The following is a 23,836-nucleotide window of genomic DNA, read 5'->3' on the forward strand; positions in this document are numbered from 1 at the left end:
TATACCCTGCCCCCAGACAGAGGACCTTCAGTTTTTAGTTAGCAAGCCCAAGATAGGAGCGAGGCAGAGGAGAAGAGAAGGAAGGCCGGCATACATAACCATCCAAACCATGGCGAGCACAGCCAGACCGGTCACCAAGGAAACACCCCCAGCAGATGGCATGGCGCCCACCCTCGCGCACCTCTCTATAGTCGAAGAAAAAAAAGACTTCAACAGGTAAGACATAAGTCTAATTTTCTTCTCCCTCCACTAGGGGGCACAGGGACAACGCTGGGACGTCCCAAAGCAGTCCCCTATGGGCGGGTATGCTCCCGAGCTGCAGTGAGCACAGAACACCCGAAGGCGGCATCCGAGGACGCAAAAGTGTCAAACACACAAAACCTGATAAAGGTATGAGCAGACGACCATGTGGTAGCCATACAGAGCTGTTCAGCAGAAGCCCCACAGCGCGCTGCCCAAGAAGACCCAACTGACCGCATGGAATAACGATGATTCGCCAGGAAGTAAGCATGGAGAGGCGGAGCCAATTGGCCAAGGTTTGCTTAGAAGCTGGCCAGCCCTTCTTAAAAACATCATACAAACACAAAGAGAGTCTGACTTGCGTATCTCCTTGGTCCGTCTGACATAAATCCAGAGAGCCTTTACCACATCCAGCATAGCTGCCGGTGGAGAAGAATCCGTAGGCTGGTATGCCGGAACAACAATCTCCTGATTAATGTGGAAATTGGATACCACCTTAGGAAGGTAGCCCAGACGCGTCCGTAGCACAGCCCTGTCAGGATGGAAAACCAAAAACGGGGAGCAACAAGAAAGAGCACTTAAATCAGACACCTGCCAGGAAAATGCAATGGCCAGTACAAAAACCAATCTTCCACGAGAGCCAGCCCAAATTCACTAACTGTAATGGCTCAAAAAGAGAGCCGCCTGCAAAGCTCAGAACCAAAGAAAGGTCCCAAGGAGCCACGAATGGTGGCTGAATGTGAAGAACTCCTTGAAAAAAGGTACGCACTTCCGGCTGAAGAGAATTCTGTCTTTAGAAGAAGACCGACAAAGCAGATACCTGGACCTTCAAGGACGAGAGCCGTAGGCCCAAGTCCAGACCCATCTGTAGAAAAGAAAGAATCCGGCAAAGATGAAAAGACCTGGGATTAAGACCTCTGGTCGAACACCAGGCAAAGCAAGTACGCCAAATTCTTGATAAACAAGCGCCGAAGAAGGCTTTCTAGCCTGTAGCATGGTCCTAACCACTCTTCTAGAGTCCCTTTGCTATTAGGATGGCTGTCTCAAGAGCCATCCCATCAAAGCGAGTCTGGCCAAGTTCAGACGGAAACAAACCCTGAGACAGCAGATCCAGGCGCAGAGGAAGCTTTAGGAGGGGCATCTACGGAAAGGCCCAGGAGATCTGCGTACCACACGCAGCGTGGTCAATCCGGAGCCACTAGGATCAGAGTGCTTCTTTCTAGCTTGAATTTGCGGAGGACCAGAGGAATCATTGATATCGAGGTAAAAACGTAAATCAGGGGGAAGGTCCAAGGAACAGTTAGTGCATCCACCAGGAGAGCGTTCGGATGCCTGGTGCGGAAGCAATACCGAGGAAGTTGATAGTTGTAGCGAGATGCCATCATGTCAATGTCCGTTAGGCCCTAGCAACGGAACAATAGCTGGAAGACGTCTGGATGCAGCACCCACTCACCTGCTTGAACGTCCTGCCAACTTAGAAAGTCCGCTTCCCAATTTTGGACACCCGGAATGAATACGGCGGACAGTGCAGGAAGATGACACTCTGTCCAATGAAGAATTTGGCTGACTTCCTTTATGGCTCCCGGCCTTGAGTGCTGCCCTGGTGGTTTATGTAGGAAACTGCTGTGGCATTGTCCGACTGAACCTTCACCGGACGTCCCCGAAGGAGTTGTTGTGTCTAACACAGGGATCTGTACACAGCATGAATTTCAGAATGTTGATAGACAGCCGACTCTCTTGATGCGTCCAACGTCCTTGAAATGTTAGGTGACAAGTGACCACTCCCCACCCCCGAAGACTGGCATAGGTGGTGAGAAGGACCCACAGCCCTGGATCCAAAATGGGCATCCCTTGTCCAGATGTGATCACTCAAGCCACCACAGGAGAGATGTACCTCCTGAGGAAGAAGTAGAGTCTGAGCCTTGAGGTTCGGGCGAGAGTTGATCCAACATTTCAGAATAAAACCCTGGAGAGGCCGGGAGTGGAACTGACCGTACTCCACCATATCGAACGTTGATACCAACAACCTCAAAACCTGCATGCACGAGTGTATGGACACTTGACGCTGACTGAGAAAATTCTGTATTTTGGTCTATAAAGTCAAAATCTTTTCCAGAGGAAGGAATACTCGCTGAGCTCTGGAATTCAACAGTGCTCCTGGGACGGTGATAGCGTGGACTTCTTCCAATTGATTATCCAATTGTGAGACTGTAGAAGCTTTATAGTCAGATGGATGTGTTCTTCGAGAACCGCTGGAGATTGCATTAGTAGCAGCAAGTCGTCCAGATATGGTAAAATTCTGATGCTCCATCAACGCAAATGTGCAACCATCAATGCCATGACCTTCGTGAACACACGAGGGGCTGTGGACAGACCAAAAGTCAACGCTTGAAACTGGTAGTGACTGGTAATGATAGCAAACCTGAGAAATTGGTGGTAATTGGCTTGTATAGGGATATGCAAGCCCCATCATGCGGCAGCTGGATGTCTAGTCGACCAGGGTTGCTCATCTCTGGGTTTGGAGCTTTTAGAAGCAGAAACCTGGTTTCTGGGAAAGGGCTGACCTCTGGCCTTGCCTTGAGGACGAAAGGAACGAGATGTAGAAGTTCTGGATCTCGGGGTGTTACCCGATGGCAAGAAAGCAGATCTAGAAGCTGCTAGCTTAGTCACTGTCTTGTCCATTTCTGGACCAAACAAAACGTCACCGGTATAGGGGAGGGCCTTCATAGATTCTGTGTCCGCCTTCCAGGTGCGCAGCCAGAGTTCTCTTCTTGATTCAACCGCTGAAGCGGAAATTTTAGAAATTAAAAAACCCCGAATCAATGGCTGCACCAGAGATAAGAAGCTGCCTCTCACGTGTGTAATCATAGAAACTAAATCACTTCGGTGAGCACCTGAGGTAAGACCTTCCTCCAAAGCTTCTGCCCAGCGGCCAACAGCTTTAGCCACCCAAGTTGATGCAATGGCTGGACGAGCCTGGGCACCTGCGTTAACAAATTTTCCAGCTTCCTGTCCGTGGGATCTTTAAGAGACGCCATGCTAGGAATAGGTAGGAGGGATGATCTAATCAGCCGAGTGACGTGGGCATCCACCGGCGGAGGAGACTCCCACTTAGCCCTACCCGCTGCAGGAAGAGGGTAAAAGGTAGCAGTACGCTTGGAAATTTGAAAGCGCCTGGAGGTCCTCTAGCTGTGCTGACGAAGGAAATTACGCCACTGTCTTCTTTTGTCTTTTAAAGAGAGGATAGCTTTAACAGCTCTAATAAGAGCATCTACTGGAGACATTGCTTCCTCAGGTACAGAAGATGTCTCTACATCGGAAGCAATAGAAGAACTAGCCTCGTCATCATAAGAGACTTCTGACTTCTAACTACCAGATACTGAGGGGCTTTCGCATGAGGCAGGCCTACACCTAGGAGCTCTATCCTCATCAAGCATCGGATGTGGATACCTGAGTCAACCCCTATACTGTCTGTGCAAAAGTATGCACCCATGGGCAGCTGTGGCATCACGTCAGGGACAGGCGGTACCGGGAGTGACATATGGTTTACAAATTGTGACATTACCTGGGTCAGATGTGACGCCCAGGTCAGTTCTGGAGTAGAATCCATGGGCGCAACAACCTGTTGAAGAGCTCCAAAGCAACTAACACACAGGCCATCATGCTCTGGATCCTGAGGAGACAGAATAAGAAGACATTTCTTGCATGTGCGCAGTGCAGATGCGCCTGTCTCTTTGGTAGATTTATTTCTGGATATTTTAGAAGTCGCAGAAGTATCACCACACCTTAAAGAGTATGAAGCAAAAACGGGGTCCTTAAGTAGTGTTGGTATTATATAACAACAATGTGTATATATTTATATACTGTACTCACTCCTGCAAGGGATGCTCCCCCAGCGACCAGTAAGAGCAGCACAGACACACAATAAGGGGCACACTTACTTCCATGCATACCGACCTCTTAATGCATAATATTGGGCTAAATAGCTCAACAATCCAGCTAAAAAGCAGGAAGGAGCAGAATAAAGTACAGCTGCAGGGAGCAGGCTATAAAGGAGACTGGAGCCCAAACTTCTCACTCCAGAAGGCATTCAGTAAAATGGCCACCCAGCGTCTAGGAGGGGAAAGAGAAGTGTTGAGGCACCTGGAGCTTACTGGCCACAAGGGAGAAGCACGCTTCAGGGGTGGGGGAAGGGGCGAACAAAGAAGCACCCGCCTCCCCCGTTGGCAAAACCCCCAGGAATATGGCCGCCGCTGCTTGTATTAAAGCAGCCCCTGAACCATAGTATGCATCCCTGCTGGTCTAGTGGAGAGCGCGGTTAACCGGGAGCCCCCACCTACCAGCACCGCCGGACGTCTCCTGCTCCGGCGGTGAGAGCAGCAAACTCGCGGCTCCTTGCACGCAGGGAGCCGCTGCTTACCTTGTCCGCCGTTGAGTGCCGGCTGCGGCTCCGATGTAGAGGAGACCGCGGCCGAAGTCACTGGCCCAGTCGCCCGTGCTACGGCCACCGGCGCTGGGGTGATGGAGAAGCAGTGGGGGAGTCCTATAGGACGCCTTCCACTGCACACCCAGTAAATAAACCAAGTATAAATAAATTAAATAAAAGTTAAATAATATGTTTGACTACCTAAAGTAGCCCCCCAAAACTTGGTGCCCCGCTCCTGCCTAGAACCAAACTCAAAACTGAAGGTCCTCTGCCCAGGGGCGGGGTATAGAGGAGAGGAGCCTGGGCTTAGTGGTAATTTGTTTTTAACCGTTTGGTGCCCAGACTGTCCTCTCCAGGCTATACCCAGCATTGTCCCTGTGCCCCCTAGTGGAGGAAGAAGAAACACTAAAAGCGCTACATTGACATGCCGCCTGTTGAAATTTACAATGTGACATTTCGTACCACACCACTCTAGAAGCTATGCAACCAAATGAAAAAGGAGGAGTGAGTGTTAGAACATAAACTGATCTCTACCTGGAGTAAGTAACCATTAGCCTTCTACTCTTACTGGACTATTTAATAAGCGACGCGCATGTTTACATATCAGACACATGGGAGGGCCATGCTGGAGGGGGGTGCGGGAGAATTGGCCCAGTTGCTCAAAAAAACAAACACCGCATTCTCTAGCTCCAGTAAGTGTTCAGTCTTTATTACAGTATGTGTTATAACAATAGAGAGATGCAGGTCCCCATCGCCAGACACAGTATGCATCGTACCTCACAGAGGTCACTGGTTCCAAACCACAATTATGGAAAGATTGCTTGGGAAGGTTATGGAGACTCACAGGAGGAACATGGATGGAGATATAGGGGACAGGCACACTTTCACCAGATGCAGAACCTCCGCACCTAAATATTTTATGAAATGCATTGTATAAAAAGACAAACGTTACTAGGACCAGAGATGTCAATAATGGTTCCTATTTTTTTTATAATGACAGTATACGCAATAAATGGATAATTATGACGGACAACCCTCTCCACATTTCCCCAATTTACAGTTCTTAAAGTAATTTACCCTAGCGATAAGCTCCTCCTAAGGAGCAGTCAGACATGACTCTTTGTTCAGTACAGACTGCACTTAAATACAGTACATTGACTAGAGAACTAAAAATAAATACAAAATAAACATGGTGCATGAGATCTAAACTCTATAGTACAAAATAAAGACTTTAAAAAAAATGAATAAAAAACGAAGCCAGACTTTCAATGTCATCCTCTTCCGTCCATTAGCATAAATTAAAAAAATAAAACCCAACAAGCCGTAAAATCCCTTAAACATGAAAAGGTCATTGCTCTAATACTGTATTGTAGTTCTGTTGAGCCACTAAACTTGAGTCAAACACAAAAGTTCCAGTTTTAAATTATGAGCTACAGCAACCAACCAAATACTAGCTTTCATTAGTCTAACTTACACCAGACTGATGAAAGTCCACAGTGCATAGGTTACTGGGCTGTAGTAGAAGCGCCATTCTCACCATGTTCACATATAAACTGCAATAAAGTACTGAGGACAACACTAACCTAATACAGTTGGTTTAGACAGCAAACACAACCTGCAACATCTTCAATGGCAGGGACATGGAGACACTCCAGAACAACCCGATGACAGGCACATAGTAATGTAAAAAAAAAAAAAAAAAGAAGTGAGAGAGATAGATGGACCTTCACTGTGTACCTACGCACCAGCTAATTAGTGTGTATATATATATATATATATATATATATATATATATAAACACACACACACATATATATACACACACTCTCTCTCTCGTGAGATATTTCCATGGCAGACACTTTTGGTACAACAAATGATGGCAATGGGCTATAGAGGAAGAGGAAGTTTGGAATGTGTTTGAATGGGTGTTTTTTGTTTTCTTCTTTTGTGTTATCTTTAATACAAAAAGTTTTTTTTTTTCTTTGAAAGTTCACTTCATCTCATATGAAATTTAAAAGGCGCGGTGGTGACAGTTTAGTCTTGAAGCACTCCGGAGAGCTCCTCAGGTATGTACTGCAAAGCCATGGGGGGTTCATGAGGTGCATCCTTCTCCTCCTCTTTCATCATGCTGTTCTCAACCCCTCCGGATGTCGGCTCCGGTGAAGGCTCTGCAGTGTACGTTGCCGTGCTACAGTACATCATGAATCCCACCATAATTACAACAAACGCCAGAATGTAGAGGCCAGAAAACTGCAGGAGAATGAACACAAAAAAAAATATATATATTAACACTGCATTTCATCAAGAACTGTAAGATAAAAGCTAACGCCTGTCCTGTCTCAAGGTCATCATACAAGAGATATGTGACCGACTCAAAGGGTCGGGTATATCTAATTTGACCACAAGGGCAAAAATTAAGAGAGTCGGCTATTCTGCATTGCGGGATTGGCCTCAAATTAGATCAGCTCTAGTGTGTGTGTGTGTGTGTGTGACAAAGGGTTGGGTACGGGATGGCTGTGGGAAAAATACAGATAGCAGCATGCCAACATTCAGAATCCCGACCCTCCCCCTAACGCTAACCCGCGTTTCCGCAACCTAACACTAATACTCCCATCTCCCCCGCAGCCTAACACTAACACTCTACCTAGTGCCTAACCCCTAATACGCAACGTTGGGATGTCAGCGGTCAGGATTCTGACCGCCCGTCATCCCAAGCGACTACATCCCGTAATGAAGCATGTCCATCCATTTTTCTCTACATACAGTATCTCTCGCTCTCTATCTGGCTTCCACAATAACAGGCAGCTGCTTTACAATTGAGAGGTCCAGTGTATAGATCTAGCCTGGGAGCAGGACAAACAGGTATAACTAGAATGGAACTTTCAAAAACAAAAACTGCAACTTAAGAAGAGAGGGGAAAGAAAAACAAAAAAGGGTTTATTTACCTTGTACCCAAATAAAAACAGGCCAAAGAAGAGGCTGTAGAGGTCAGCAGTCAGGATGCCCAGGTTGACAGAAGTAGCACTGGTCACTTTTATCACGATCGGCATCAGGGTGTACAGACCAAACATGCAAAGGGCAAAAACCGCAAACAGCAAACCTTCAATACAAAAAAAACAAAAACACTTTCAGATGATCATAGCTGGGGGGTGTAAAAAACCGAAACTAAAAACATACGCAAAAAAAACCCATTAAATAAATATATATATATATATATATATATATATATATATATATATATATATATATATATATATATATATATATATATATATATATATATAAAAGGTGTTAACCACATACATGGGTATTGTCACATGTGCAGACAGGATCTCCTGCTTCAGGTGTGGATACTAATACAGTGGGAGGCCATTGACACTAGAGGTGGGGACACTGGGATTTATGACCACTAGGGGTGACACTGCTGAGGATCTTTTACCACCGTATCTCCACTGGGGGGGTGGAATGTGATACATTCAGTATCCCAGCACAGGGGATGCCGATGCTTAGAACACCAGCGCCAGACTCCATCCGGCATCCCGAAGGTAAGTAGGGGGTTTGGGGGGGGTGGGGGTTAGGTTTAGGCACTAGAGAAAGTTAAGTCCAGGCACTGGGGAGAGAGGGTAGGGAGAGGGGAAGGGTTAGGATACCTACTGACAAGTGTCTGTATCCTAACCCTGCTGGGTTACCATCCCAATTTAACAATGGGGCCTATGGGCACAGGGGGGGTTAAAAACACCCTCCCCCCCGTGTGTATTATATATAATATATATATATATTATTTTTTTCAATTAAATATTTAACAGAGCTTTGAAAAAAAAAAAATAATAATAATCATTCTAACAATTGTTTTAGGTACAAAAAAAAAACACCAGTTTTGGACTGTTTTTTCTTTTTCTTTTGTGGGGTAGGGGAGTCAGTTAAGTGGGTAAAGAAAATTTACAAAACATACTATGACCTGCTAATGCAATTAACAAATTGTGCCACTTAACATTGCAAAAGTACAAGACAATGTTATGCATAAGGGCTGTATTTTAAATAAAAAATATGCCACGGTCACATACGATGAAGCAGCTAATCAGGTAGTGTGTATTTTCTGACTAGTGGATAGTAAAACTATAAAGAGTTAAAAAGAAAAACCCCACTGCCCGGACACTGGGATTGGGGGGGGGGGGGGGGGGGTTTGAGGACACTAGGCTCTAAAATTAAAAAGGAGGTCTGAAAGGGGCGCCATTCCGACTTTCAGTGACATTGACAGTCAGAGCAGAGCACAAGGTGGCCAAAGCTGCAAGCCAAGGTAGGGGAAAGCAACATGGGCGGTGCACAGTCTATCACTTGTAAAGGGCTAGACAAATGCCCACAGTAGATGGTCATGGATCTACTCCCATCAAGATGGGTGAGGCAAAAGTGTTCTGTCACCCAGGGTACTCAAAATGGTTAAATGACTTTGCGTTAGCAGTAGCCAATGAGAGCTGCCACCAGCCAATCGTTACTCATACAGCCATTAAGTCCCTCCAGTGTCTGGTGCATCAGGCTGTCATCTCCCATTATCGCCAAGCCACCCAGAGAGGAGGGGACCAGGAGCAGATGATCAATGGAAGCCGACTTAGCAATGTCAAAGTGCCACAAATAAAGAAATAAGTGGTGCTACAACATTGTATATAGCAGTAATAACATGTCAACACTAACAAACAAATGAGCGTTCCCACTAAGTACAAGACTAAACACAGAAAAATTACAGAATGCAGTAGACAATTTGAAACAGATAAAAAAGGACAGCAGAAAAAGTCACAAGCCTATGAGAGTACTCCAATACACTATTAAACAAAACAGGCACACACAAAACATTCAATGCAGTTGAAGTAAATGGGTAATATAATGCTCAACAAACCAACCCCAACAGGGGAGGAAGGAGCCAAATGTATAACCTGACTGTGGAGTGAGGTATACAGGGACACAGCCCGTGTCTCTCTCAGCTTCAGCAAAGGTAGGCACTATGGAAAATGTCTGCCCAGCATTAGTCTGTGGGAGGGGAGAAAGGATGAGAAGCCCTTTTGGCAGGAAGCCTGAAATAGGGATGTGCCAAGGGGTGGGTGAGGAGCTAATGGGATAAGCTGTCTTCCCTTCTGGCAACCCCCAGGGAAAATTAGAGTTATGGTAGACTTACCTTGATAAGTCTTTCTTCGAGGTCCGTAGGGTCCACAGGGATACCATGGGGTAATGTGGTTATAGAGATCCAGGCACCAAACAGTTAAAGCTTTAAGCTCCCAGGATGCACTGGGTCCTCCTCCATATATACCCCACCCCTAGCCACAGGCCTTCAGTTGTATAACCAAGCCCAAGGCAGGAGAATCCCGAACAATCGTACACCAGAAACACACAAGATGAGGGAATCCGTGCCCGAAAGAAAAATAACCCAATGAAGCCAGGACCTCGAATAAAGAGAGTTATCAATGTAAGTCTACCACAACTCTAATTTTATTCTTCAGGGTCCATAGGGATCCACAGGGATACCATGGGGGATGTCCTAAAGCAGTTAACCTAGGGTGGGGGACTATATGAGCAAAAAGGAGAACTCATTGCCCAAAGGAGGAATTCCTGAGAGGCAAAAGCATCAAAGGCATAAAACCTAAAAAATATGTGGACAGAAGACCACGTATCTACCTTGCACAATTGTTCAGCAGAGGCACCACTACTAAATGCCCACGATGGCCCTACAGACCCTACACTGAGCCTGCAGTGCAGAGCCATAGATGGGCCAAAGGGTAAAGCCTGAAATTGGTAATGTTGCTGAAGGACAGCAAACCGTAAAAATTGCTGGTGGGATGGTGTAATAGGAACATGCAGATATGCATCCTGAATGTCCAAGGAAACCATGTAATCCCCTGACTCAATTTCCAAAATAATTAATTTGAGAGTTTCCATACGAAACTTGGGTACATGGATAAACCTGTTGAGGGTTTTTTATATTTAGTATATGGCAATAAGCCCCATTCGGTTTCTGAATCAGAAATAGATTGGAATAATAACCCCTTCCCTGTTGCGACACAGGAACCTGGATTAATACCCCCACCTGCAGCATGGAGTGAATGGCTTCCTAGAGGGCCAAAGCCTTGACTGCAGCTGATGGAGGATCTGTGCAAAAAAACTTCTGGGGAGGATGCCTCCTGAAAGTGAGGGCATACCCCTGAGAGACCATTTCTCAGACCCAGGCATCTGTTGTTGTTTGACACCAACAATCCGCAAACTGAAGAAGTCGGACTCCCACCCGGGGATCTCCCTGGAGGAAGCCCGCCCCATCAGTCCAGGGATTCGTCCCTTGCTCGTCCCTGAGGACCGAAAAGAAACCTGCCTAGACTTTATAGTTGCCGTAGTTGGCAGACCTGCTGACATTGAAGCTGCTAGAGTAGCTATTATTTTATTCAACTCTGCTCCAAAAAGTTATTTTCCATTGAAAGGTAAAACTTCCAGCGCCTTCTTTGATCCTGCCTTCTGCCTTTTTGAAAAAGCCTCCTAGTGAGGAGAAACGCGTTAAAAGGACACATAAAGGAGCTTGTCAACTTAATACTCAACAGACCGGGGAATCAGCTTGCTCTGTATCATACGCTGGGCACCTGCATTGGAGGACGCGGAGCCATCTTCTATTCAGGACTAGCTCATTTGAACCACCCCTCACCTGCACTTGATCCACCGTGAACGGTAATATTGCAGCTTAGGGTGAGGACGCAGACGGTGCATGTCAGCTATTGTGCTTACGCGCTCCACTTGCTTTACCAGCAAGTCCTGCTATGGACATTACTTCCAACACCGTCTCTAGACGCCGGTCAATTGCTGGAGCATTCCGGGTCCTAATACATACAGCCATCCACGTAGCCTGCAGTGCAGATGGCCCGGCAAATTGCTGGAGCTTACTAAACTTAACATCCAAGAGATACACAGTGTGTTTGTTATACAGACAATTTGGATATAACAGTTCATTTACTTTTTGAACATCAACTGTAAAGAGGTACCTCCAACTACTTTGTTCTTTTCCCCAGGACTGTGAGTATATAGAATCTCAGCGATATACACAACATATATGCACTTTAAGCTTGTTTCACTGGAATTCTAACACTATATGTGCAACAGTATCATTACAACACTGATTGTTTCAATTACCATGTATTGTGGTCACATATGAACTACATCAACTGTATTATTATTGACACACTAGTGTCGAGTGCTAACCAAAGATACAGTACTCTTTAGGCTTTAAATGAGATTCTTTTTATCTTGGATTAGAAGTTATATATGTACATGTGTAACAATTATTTTTAGTGTGTATTTTATTCATTGTGATTAAAACGTAATATTGGATTGTCTTGTGTCTAATAAGTGCCACCTTATACAACTTGTTTGCATCTTCTTTGATCTTGTATCAGCTTTCCAGGATCTTAAACAAAGGGCCCTGCGTGCCACTATTGAAGCTGCTGATGCTTTAGAAGCTAAAATCCCAGCATCTACAGCAGCTCCTCCCAAATAAGAAGCCGCTTCTCGCATGTGGGAGATATACATCATCTATTCCAGGGGTGGGGAACCTTTTTTGTCTGAGGGCCATTTTAATATATATAACATTATTTGAGGGCCTGATGCAGGCCATGCCCCCTCTGTGTGATGTCACACAGGGGCGGGACCACAATCACCGGTGATTACACCAATGCCCGGAGTATCCCGAGGATGCTCCGGGGAGCTGTAAGGGCAGCAGTGTGACCGTCTGACACATCCTAAGGATGCTCCAGACGCCACTGCTGCATAGATTCTGGATACAAGGTGCCAAACTAGGCACCCTGCTCGGCAGATGAGGCTAGCAGAAAAAAAGCTCAGAGGGCCGCACCAAATGATTCCGGGGGCCTTATACGGCCCCCGGACCCAAGGTTCCCCATCCCTGATCTATTCTCTGGTAGCATTTGGTAGAGAATCTTCCAATGCTCCAATCCATTCTTCAACAGCTTTGGCTACCTAGGCTCCAGCCATTGCTGGACGAGTAACATCTCCAGATGATGAAAATGTTTTAAGACAGGCTTCAATTTTTCTATCCGTAAAATCCTTCAGGGAAGACGCTGATGGAATAGGCAATGTAGCATTTCTGATTAAATGCGTCAGATGAGCATCCACAGTAGGAGGTACCTCCCGCTTAGTACATACAGAAGCCGGGAAAGGATACAACGATGTTAATCTCTTACTCACATAAAACAGTTTGTCAGGGTTACCCCATGCCTCATCCATAACTCGGTGAGCTGTTCAGATACAGGGAACTCCGTTTTGACCACCTTCTGGTGATGATTAAACACTGGAGCCTTCTTACTATGAGCTAGTTCATCATCCTGAATATCTAGGACAGATTTAACCGCCCTCACTAAAGAAGGAACATCCACTGTGGACAGATGATTCTCCTGCCCGGAGCTAGACCATGGAGAGGAACCATGCGCATCATCTGAGTCTCCTGATGATGCGTCTGAACCCATATGTTGAGCAGACTGATAAAAAGATAACTTGCATTTAGTCGCCTTAGTCACTACCAGTCTGTTATCAACATTAGATGGAGCCATACTCTGATTAGAATGGCCATAAACATCCTTCCAGAAAGTATGCATAGGAGGTGCAAAAATAGCATACTGTGTACACCCCATCCAAGGAGGTATCATGGGAGCAGCCATATGATCCACAACCTGCTTCATTACCTGGGACAAAGAGGAAACCCAAGATGGCTCTTGTCCAGACTCAGCTAAACCATCCTTTACATCCTGAGTGGACAAAAAGGCCATACATGATTTACATGAAAGCAGCACAGGTGGCTCCCCCTCCTGTTTCCCTTTATCTTTTGACATAGTCAATAAAGGCAATAATTGCAATGTTATGTGACAGCCTTCACAAAATCTTAAATGAATGAAGTACTCCATACAAACCTCCACCCCAAGAGGATGGAGAGAAAACAGTGATAGTTTTAACTGACAGACAGAAATAAAAGACAGTGTCAATACAGCAGCTAGCAAACAGTCACATACAATGCATATGTAATATAATTACAATCAACTCTAAATCAACTACACAAACACAAAGGAACGGTAGGCTATAGAGCACTATATACCTTAACCAAGGGAGAGGTATACAGAGAGACTGACCGAAACCCTCCGAGACCAACAGCTACAGAGTGCACCAAGCGTGGGCTGTGAGAGTCTCATATACACATGGAGGGTACGTGGAGCAACCCAGACATGCAAAACCCTTCGTATGGACTGCGTCTGGGTCAGGGGAGGAGCTGCCAGGGAGCGCCTACCTCCCCTAACCTGGTACGCTGGCCTCGTGGTAGCAGAAGCGTCTGCTGCCGATCCCCGGCATCAGACGATAAGGCCCCGGTGGTGTAGTGAGGAAGCGGACAAACCTGGGCACTGAGTGCAGAGGCTTCTGGTGCATCTCTGACACCAGAGGCAAGGACTGCCTCACGCGATTCCCAATAAGAGACGAATCGCCTTACCTGACATCTTCGTGCGTCTGGTTGCAGTCCGGGTTGCAGCATTGCTGCTAGCAAGCTCAGCCACGACCCGCCTGAATCACCAGCCCAGTTACTGGTGTTGTAGCCCTGTGGAGGTAGATGGAGTCGCAGTACATGCGTCTTAATTAAGATGCTTAGTACTGCCAACCCAAGAACGTACAAAATAAAACATAAAATAAAAGCTTAGGACTACCTGAGCAGTCCCTTGTTAAGGTGCGTCTTGATCCTGCCGCACCAAATGAATAACTGAAGTCCTATGGCCAGGGGGTGGGGTATACATGGAGAAGGACACGAGGCATCCTGAAGGTTTAACTGTTTGGTGCCTGGTCTCTCCAACAATAATATACCCATGGTATCCCTGTGGCTCCCTATGGACCCTGAAGAAGAAAAACATAAATTTGTTCTCAGGTAGAGAATCTTCCAATGCCCCTGTCCATTCTTCAACAGCTCTAGCTAACCAAGCTCCAGCCATAGCTGGCCAGTTAACTGCTCCAGAAGCTGAAAATATTATCTTAAGACATGCTTCAATCTTTCTGTCTGTTGCATCCTTCAGAGAGGATACTGATGAAATGGGCAATGTAGCATTTTTAACTAAGCTTCCACGGTAGGAGGAACATCCCATTTAGTACATGCAGAAGCTGGGAAAGGATACAACAAAGTTAATCTTTAATTGACACAAACATTTAGCTGGGATACCCCATGCCTCATCAGTAAGCTGCTCAGATATAGGAAACTCCCTTTCGGTGGTGATTAAACAGTGGAGCCTTCTTACTAGGGGCTGGTGCATCATCCTGAATATCTAGGACTGATTTCACCACCTTCTCCAAAGAAGGAACATCCACTGTGGATGGAACGTCCCCCTCCCCCAAGCTAGACTCTGGAGAAGAACCCTGCGCATCACTGATTCCTCCGATGAAGCGCCTTAGTAATAACCTTCTTGACGGTCCCATACTCTGACTAGAGTGGCCGGAAACATTCCCTCAAGAAGGATGCATAGGAGGTATAAAGATAGCATGCTGTGAACACCCCATACAAGAAGGCATTATGGGAGCAGCCATGCAATCCACAAACTGCTTCATTACCTGAGACAAAGATGATACCCAAGATGGCTCTTGTATATTGGACTGATGTGGCGCTTTAGAACAGGCAACACACAAACCATCCTTAACAATGTCCTGTGAGGACAAAACGTGTCATACAGGATTTACATAAAATCAGCACAGGAGCCTCTGTGTCCTGTTTACCTTTATCTCTTGACATTTTTCAAAGTAAAAGGAAACATTACAAATGCAATGTGATAGCCTTCACACATTCAATTTAAATGTGATGTACCCAGAGGAAAAAGCCCCCACCCCAGAGGGATGGAGAGAAAACACACAGCTACAACTGATAGTCAGAAATAAAAGGACAGTATCAGTACAGCAGCTATCAAACAATGCATATGTAAATAATCACAATTTAATCGCAATATACTCTAAATCAACTACTTAAACACGAAGTATGGTAGGATATAGAGCACTGTATACCTTAACCACGGGAGAGGTATACATGGAGACTGACCCAAACCCTCCTGAAACAAACAGTAGCGTACCGATAGCAGGCTGTGAACATCTTATATACACATGGAGAATAGGCGGAGCAACTCAGACGCGCAAAACCTTATGGAAGGACTGCGTCTGGGTCGTGGGAGGAGCGCCTACATCACCTAAGCAGCATCAACCAGCCGGGTACGCTAGCCTCATGGCAGCAGATTGTATCTGCTGCTGAACCCCGGTGTCAGACGATAAGGCCCCAGTGGCCTAGTGAGGACGCAGACAATCCTGGGCCCCGAAGAGGAATCGCCTTACCTGTCATCTCCGTGCATCCGGTTGCAGTCCAGGTATCAGGGTCGTTGCTAGAAAGTTAAGCCGACACCCGCCGAAATCACCAGCACAATTACTGATATTTTGGCCCGGCAGAGGTAGATGGAGTTGCATTATCTGCGTCTTAATACAGAAGCAGAGTACTGCTGACTCAAACATAAGAAATAAAATAAAACATAAAATAAAAGTTAAGGACTGCACGAACAGTCCCGTTGCAAAAAGGTGCGTCTTGATCCTGCTGCACCAAACGAATAACTGAAGGCCTGTGGCTAGGGGTGGGATATACATGGAGGAGGACCCAGTGCCTGGATCTCTCCGACCACATTACCCAATGGTATCCCTGTGGATCCCTATGGACCCTGAAGAAATGCCCGCTATAATTAATAGTGCCCCATTGGCCAATATACCCTGGTGGTCTAGTGTGGGTATGGAGACAATCTGGTCTGCACTAGCCAGCAACACCGTAGGACTCCAGCGTCAGCTGTGATGAGTGCTGCTCCCTGCAAGCAGAGAGCTGCCTTAACGGATCCCCGACGCGCCGGCTGTGGCGCCGTGAACACTGACCCAGTTGCCAGCGCCCCGGCCACCAGCAGGGGAATTGTTGCAGCGGCAGTTGGGTCGTCCCTAGGACGCTGTCCCACCGTCCACACAGTAATTAAATTAAAATAATAAAAACTAGAGGTACTAGCAGGAGCCCCCCTAACAAACGTGCCCTTGCTACAGGCACCAAACTAAAAACTGGCCCTGTAGGCTGGGGGCAGGTTATAGGGGAGAGGGAGCCTGTGCTGCTGCCTAAAGAAATGGAACTGTTTGGTGCCGAGTCTCCAACTTACCACCTATACCCATTGTCATCCCGGTGTCCCCATGGATGAATGAGAAAGAATGGTAAATTAACCAAGCATTTACATACTCTGACAAGAAGTACCTGAAGCTCAGAACTGCGGGAGACACATTAAATGGCAACCAATCTGCGCAGTTTATCTAGTAGACTAATGCTTATTGTACAGTAAAGACTTTATACAGGTAAGTAACTTGGGAGTGTACTTACCCACTATCCAGTTCCACTCAATGTTCCCAATAGCATTGTATTCTACAATCATGCTTGTGGGGAAGAAAAAAAACGCAATCAGAAACCAGCATGTGGTCCAGTTTACAAATCATGCACATATTAAGCACTGTAATTTCAACATATATTTGAGGGTATTGTCACAATGAACTATTACGGGTTACAGCTACAAGAATAATTACGGCACTCATTATGGATTACAGCACCTACACCATCAAATCGCTATAAAAAAAAAAAAGAAGTGCACAAATTTAGCCAATAAACTGTAAATCTAAAACTATCTGCTGTGGAGATTTTGAAGCTGAACCATATACATATATACATACATACTATATAGATATAGAGATATATATATACATACACACACCGTATATACTCGAGTATAAGCCGAGTTTTTCAGCACACTTTTTGTGCTGAAAAAGTACCCCCCTTCGGCTTATACTCGAGTGAAGTGTAGCGCTGACCGGACGGAGTTCGGTCAGCGCTACACAGCACAAACACACAGCCGCCAGCTGTGTGTTTGCTGTAATCAGCAGCCGCTGAGAGTCTGTCAGACTCTCAGCGGCTGCTGCTGCTCCCACTGCGGGAGCCATCTTCCGGCTCCCGCAGTGGGTAATGGGAGAGACGTCGTCATGACGATGTCTCTCCCATGCAAAGCGGCCGGAGGAGCGGACAGCGGCGGGACCAAGAGCGGGAGTTTCAGGTAAGTGATTTTTTTTTTTTTTTTTAATTCTTATTGCGTCTCTCTCTACTGGGGGAGGGGAGGGGAGAACAGGACTACTGGGGGCACTACCAGGGGGCGATTACTACAGGGGGCACTAAAAGGGGTTATTACCACTGGGGGAACTACCAGGGGGGGATTACTACAGGGGGCACTAAAAGGGGGGATTACCACTGGGGGTACTACCAGGGTGGGATTACTACTGAGGGCACTAAAAGGGGGGGGGGATTACCACTGGGGCCACTACCAGGTGGGGATTACCGCTGGGGGCACTACCAGGGGGGATTACTACTGGGGGCACTACCAGGGGGGATTACTACTGGGGGCACTACCAGCTGCTGCCATTTCCCACCCTAGGCTTATACTTGAGTCAATAAGTTTTCCCAGTTTTTTGAGGTAAAAGTAGGTACCTCGGCTTATATTCGGGTCGATTTATACTTATATATATATATATAAAATACAAGATTTGTATCAACTCTGGTTTTGAATTTTAGTTACATAAATGTAAGAGGAGTTATTAATTACTATCTAGTACAGTTTTCTCTTTTAATAAAAACATTTATCTCCTTAAATGAAAATATGTGAGTCCATAGTATCACCGGATTGGCTAAAGAAACCCCCCCAAAAAATGACTTGCCACAAGTGGCGGCTGTAGAGGCGGGGCTGCAGCACAGGCCAAAACTCAAACAGGGGAGCCATACCAAGTGCCAATGAGGTCCAGCCGGCGATGTTTGGAAGGGCAGTTAGTGTGGCTCCCCTATTAGAATTTTAGCCTGCGCTGCAGACCCAACTCAGGAGCCGCCACTGCTTGCAGCCATTTGCCAGAGAGATCCACTTTAAGACCCTGTTACCTGCAAATAGCGGAAGAATCCATTTTGTGCACTAAAACAATCTGCAACCTATCACTTCGCTAGGAGCCGGTGACATCATTGAATCACTGCCCAACTAATGTTTACAAGGAATTGGTTCTCAGGGAACAGATAGGCTATACTGTCATAGAGATTAGTTCTGCCACAGAAATGTGTAGGTAACAGGTCCACTTTAAAATGTGGTAAACACAATGCTAAACACATGTTTTTCTATATATTTGTTGTAGTATTAATTATAAAAGTTTCCATAAACGCAGCATTCTACATTCTTGATGTGAAATTCACTTCAGAACACAGTCTTGTCCAACTCTAGCCGAGATAGCACTTAACAAGTGATTGCACCATTAGGAATATACAAAAACCTGAATTAGTTATATTCTGTGAGAAAATATGAGATATGGTAAGAACTTACCCTTGTTATCTCTATTTCTACGAAGTCCATAGGGTTCCACAGGATACCTTGGGGTATAGGTGTGACGTCAGTCGCAGGGCACCAAAGAGTTAAGCTTTCAGCCTCCCAGGATGCACTAGGTCCCCCTCCTATACCCCGCCCCCGGGCCAAGGCACCTCAGTTAGTTACCAAGCCATAGGCCGGAGGAGGAGGAGAAGGAAGAGAGAGAACAAAGATCTGGACACATACAAGAATCACATTCTCACCAGAGGGAGACGGAAAACCGGTGACCAGAGCAAAGCCCATCTGCAGCACAGGTGCGACAGGGCGGGAGTCCTGTGGAACCCTATGGACTTCGTAGAAATAGAGATAACAAGGGTAAGTTCTTACCATATCTCATATTTTCTACTTCAGGGTCCATAGGGTATCCACAGGATACCTTGGGGATGTCCCAAAGCAGTATCCTTTAAGGGTGGGGACGCTCCTGTGCAGAAAGGAGAATCCGCCGCCCGAAGGAAGCATCCTGAGAGGCGAAGGTGTCAAACCTGTAATACCTCACGAAGGTATGGACAGAAGACCACGTAGCAGCCTTGCAGATCTGAACTGCCGAGGCACCACGTCGAGCTGCCCACGAAGGACCCACAGACCTAGTGGAATGAGCCTTCAGAGAAGGAGGGACCGGTAGGCCTTCATGAAGATAAGCTTCAGAAATAGCCATACGGATCCAGGCTGCCAAAGTTTGCTTTGAAGCAGGCCAACCCTTTTTACAGAAGCCATAGAGGACAACAAAGCGTCCGACTTCCTAAACAAAGAAGTGCGGTCAACATAAGTCCTTAATGCCCGCACAACATCCAAAGAGGCCTCACCCACGGAAAGACCCGGTGAGTTAAAGGCCGGAACAACTATTTCCTCGTTAACATGAAACTGGGAAACAACTTTGGGAAGAAACTCGGGCCGAGTGCGGAGCACTGCCCTGTTCCCATGAAAAACCAAGAAAGGGGGTCTACAAGAAAGAGCCCCTAACTCAGAAACACGTCTGGCTGAAGCAACGGCCAGAAGGAAAACAGTCTTAGCTGTTAGCCATTTAATATCCACTGAGCCCAGTGGTTCAAACGGCGGTCCTTGGAGAGCCCTCAGGACCACAGCCAAATCCCAAGGCGCCACAGGTGGAACAAAGGGCGGCTGAATATGGAGAACACCTTGCATAAAGGTGCGCACATCCGGGATTGTAGCAATCCTACGGTGAAACCAGACAGATAGGGCCGAAACCTGTACCTTCAAAGAAGCAAGGCGAAGCCCATGATCTAGTCCCGCTTGCAGGAAGGCGAGAATCCGAGACAGACGAAACTCCCGCGGTGCATAACCTCTCGGTCGACACCACTGGAAGAACGTATGCCACACGCGATGGTATATCCTCGCGGAAGACGGTTTCCGAGCTCGTAACATGGTACGCACCACAGAGCTGGAAAACCCCCAGGACCTCAGCATGGCCGTCTCAACAGCCACGCCGCCAAAGACAGCCGAGTCAGGTCCGGGTGAAGACAAGGACCCTGAGACAGAAGGTCCGGTCGTAGCGGCAACCGCAGAGGACTGTCCACGGACAGACCCTGAAGGTCTGAGAACCAGTGCCGTCTGGGCCACGCGGGAGCTATCAACAGGAGCGTCCCTCCTTCCTGTTTGAATTTCCGGATTACCCGTGGAAGAAGGGAGACCGGAGGGAACAGGTATGCGAACCTGAACGTCCACCGGACGGACAGAGCATCCACCAGAGACGCCCCTTCGTCTCTTGTGCGAGACCCGTACACCGGCAACTTGTTGTTGTGCCGGGACGCCATGAGGTCGATTTCTGGAAGACCCCACCTGTCCACCAGTAGTTGAAAAACGTCCGGGTGCAGGGACCATTCCCCTGGATGAACGTCCTGGCGACTTAGAAAGTCCGCCTCCCAATTTAGCACTCCCGGGATGAAGACCACTGATATGGCCGGAAGATTGCGATCTGCCCAAACCAGGATCCGAGAGACCTCTACGAGAGCCGCCCGACTGCGAGTTCCTCCTTGCCTGTTTATGTAGGCCACGGTGGTAGCATTGTCCGACTGGACCTGCACCGGGTGACCCTGGAGAAACCGCTGTGCCTGCAGGAGAGCATTGAAGACCGCACGGAGTTCCAAGATATTTATTGGAAGCTCCGCTTCTGTCGGTGTCCACCTGCCCTGGAACAAGTGTGGACCCGAAACTGCTCCCCAGCCCCGAAGACTGGCGTCCGTTGTCAACAGGACCCAATTTGGAACCCAGAACGGACGTCCCTTGTTGAGGTGGGTCGTCTTTAACCACCACGCAAGGGACAGGCGAACCTCCGGGGTGAGCACAATCGTCTGGAACTTCAGAGACTGAGGCAGCCCGTTCCACTTGGACAGGATCAGGTGCTGCAGAGGTCTGGAGTGAAACTGGGCGTATTCCACCATGTCGAACACCGACACCATGGAGCCCAGTAACCTCATCGCCGAGTGTAAGGACACCCGGCGGCTGTGCAGACAACTGCGCACCCTTGACTGTAAAGCAGAGATCTTGTCCTCCGTCACGAAGATCCTTTGCTGTCCCGAGTCCAATAAGGCTCCAAGATGCAGAATCCTCCGAGACGGGATTAGAGTGGACTTCTGCCAGTTGATTAGCCAGCCGTGCCGTTGCAGCAGTGCAATGGTCAGGTCCAAGTGGTGTAACAGGAGCTCTGGAGATCCTGCCACCAATAACAGGTCGTCCAAGTACGGCAACATGCGGACTCCTTGCAGCCGCAGAGAAGCCGCCATGACCGCCATAGCGTCCTGTATGTCCAATGACACCATGTAGTCCCCAGGTTCCAGCGCCAGAATGATGGACCGTAGGGTCTCCATCCGAAACTTCGGGACCCGCAAAGACTTTTTGAGTGCTTTGAGGTTGAGAATCGGACGATATGACCCATTGGGTTTCTGTACCAAAAATAGATTTGAATAGACACCCTGGCCCCTCTGGGAGAATGGAACAGGCACTATAACTCCAGCCTGGAGCATAGTGTGCAATACCTTCCGCAGCTCCGTAGCCTTGTTCCGGTCTGATGGTAGACCCGTGGTGAAGAATCGAGCCGGGGGTCTGTGCCGGAAGGAGAGGGCGTACCCGTGAGAGACCACCTCCAGAACCCAAGTGTCTGTCGTAGTGAACGACCAACACCGGGAGAACTGCAGCAGGCGGCCTCCCACCCTGGGATCCCCCAAGGGGAGACCCGGACCGTCAGGCCGCAGGCTTGTCATCTGGCTTGGGGGCCGGACGTCTGGTACTCCATGCCTGTTTCCGGGGCTTGACCGATTTCTTAGGGCCAGCCTGTCGAGGAAACGACTGTGGTTTGGGCCTGCCCTGGGCCCTAGATGACCGAAAGGACGATGGTCCAGAACCAGAAGGAGCAGCGGCCGACGGGAGACAAGCAGATTTGGCTGCCGCCAGCGTGGCCACAATCTTATCCAGATTCGGACCGAAGAGAACTTCTCCGGTAAACGGCAACGCTTCCAGACCTTTCTTGGATCTGCGTCCGCCTTCCAGGATCGCAGCCACAAGGTGCGACGAGCAGCTACCGCTGCTGAAGAAATTCTAGACACCAGAGTACTAATGTCTAGAGCCGCCTCGTTGATGTAGGTGGCCGAATCACGGAGATTGCCAATCAACTCCGCCTGTTCGGCCGGACAGTCGGATTCAAAAGAAGCCTCTAATGAATCCGCCCAGCGCTCCATCGCTCTGGCAACCCAGCAAATGGCCATAGCCGGCCGTGCTGCCCCCCCTGCAAGGGAATAAGCGGACTTCAGGCAGATTTCTACCTTGCGGTCCGTAGCATCCTTAAGGGAGGACATGGATGGCATCAGCAATGTGGCACTACGGGCAAGACGGGTCACGTGAGAATCCACCTGTGGAGGGGATTCACACTTAGCAAAATAATTATCCGCGAACGGATAAGCCACCGCCAGGCGTCTCTGCGGCTGGTATCTTTTGCCAGATTGTTTCCACGCCTCCTCTAAATGGTCCACCAACTGACCCGAAAGAGGAAAGACTGTGGCATCGCCCTTCACATCTTTGAAAAAGGCATACTTAGATTTAGCCGCTGGGGGAACTTCGTCCTCAATCACCAAGGCTGTGCGGACCGCCCGATTAAGTCCAGGAATATATACCTTGGACTTTGCATCAGCATCCTTACTGTGGAGAGGTTCCTGATCGTAAGGATCCAGAATCTCCCCATCATCAGACGTCCCTTCGTCATCCTCATAAGGAGCGGACAGAGACGCCACCGGCCTTTTATGAGGCCGCATCACAGACTCCCCTTGCAACACATCCGACAAGTGCTGTACAGAACTCGTCAGGGAGTTAACCCACGCTGGCTCCTGAGAACCCGGGAGCGGGGAAATAGGGAGACTGTGGGGTACCACCAATTGTCGTGGGAACCCCTGCATGGGTGACGACACCACAGACTGCTGGGACAAACCCATCGGAGTAAACGCGGGCTGCGGAGCTAACTGGCCCACTAAAGCTGTTAACGCCTGAGCGAAACAAGCCCAGGGCGGCTCCTGTACCGGTGCTGTAACCGTAATAGGCCGCGCCATGGACAAACACTGCCGGCAAAGGCCCTCCGCGCTACCCTCCCCCTCCGCTAACGGTACTTTGCACGTGGTACACTGTAGCCGGAGGGGAAAATCACTTTCAGACATGATGGCAC

At 47.9% G+C, this 23,836-nt stretch overlaps 1 protein-coding gene across 1 annotated transcript in view; it reads right to left on the reverse strand.

Annotated features, from left to right (window-relative positions):
- Positions 1-5,359: 5,359 nt before the first annotated feature.
- SLC35F2 (solute carrier family 35 member F2) overlaps positions 5,360-23,836 on the reverse strand; it is a 40,097-nt gene continuing 21,620 nt past the window's right edge. Inside the window, exons 6-8 of the mRNA XM_088456646.1 lie at positions 17,109-17,161; positions 7,612-7,766; positions 5,360-6,916 (exon numbers count right to left, since the gene is read on the reverse strand). Coding sequence (XP_088312772.1) covers positions 6,701-6,916; positions 7,612-7,766; positions 17,109-17,161 — 424 coding nt within the window. The 3' untranslated portion in view covers positions 5,360-6,700. The remainder of the gene's footprint in view (positions 6,917-7,611; positions 7,767-17,108; positions 17,162-23,836) is intronic.

The sequence above is a fragment of the Taudactylus pleione genome, unplaced genomic scaffold (assembly GCF_031769625.1).
Source record: "Taudactylus pleione unplaced genomic scaffold, aTauple2 ptg000711l, whole genome shotgun sequence".
In the NCBI taxonomy this organism is placed as follows: domain Eukaryota; kingdom Metazoa; phylum Chordata; class Amphibia; order Anura; family Myobatrachidae; genus Taudactylus; species Taudactylus pleione.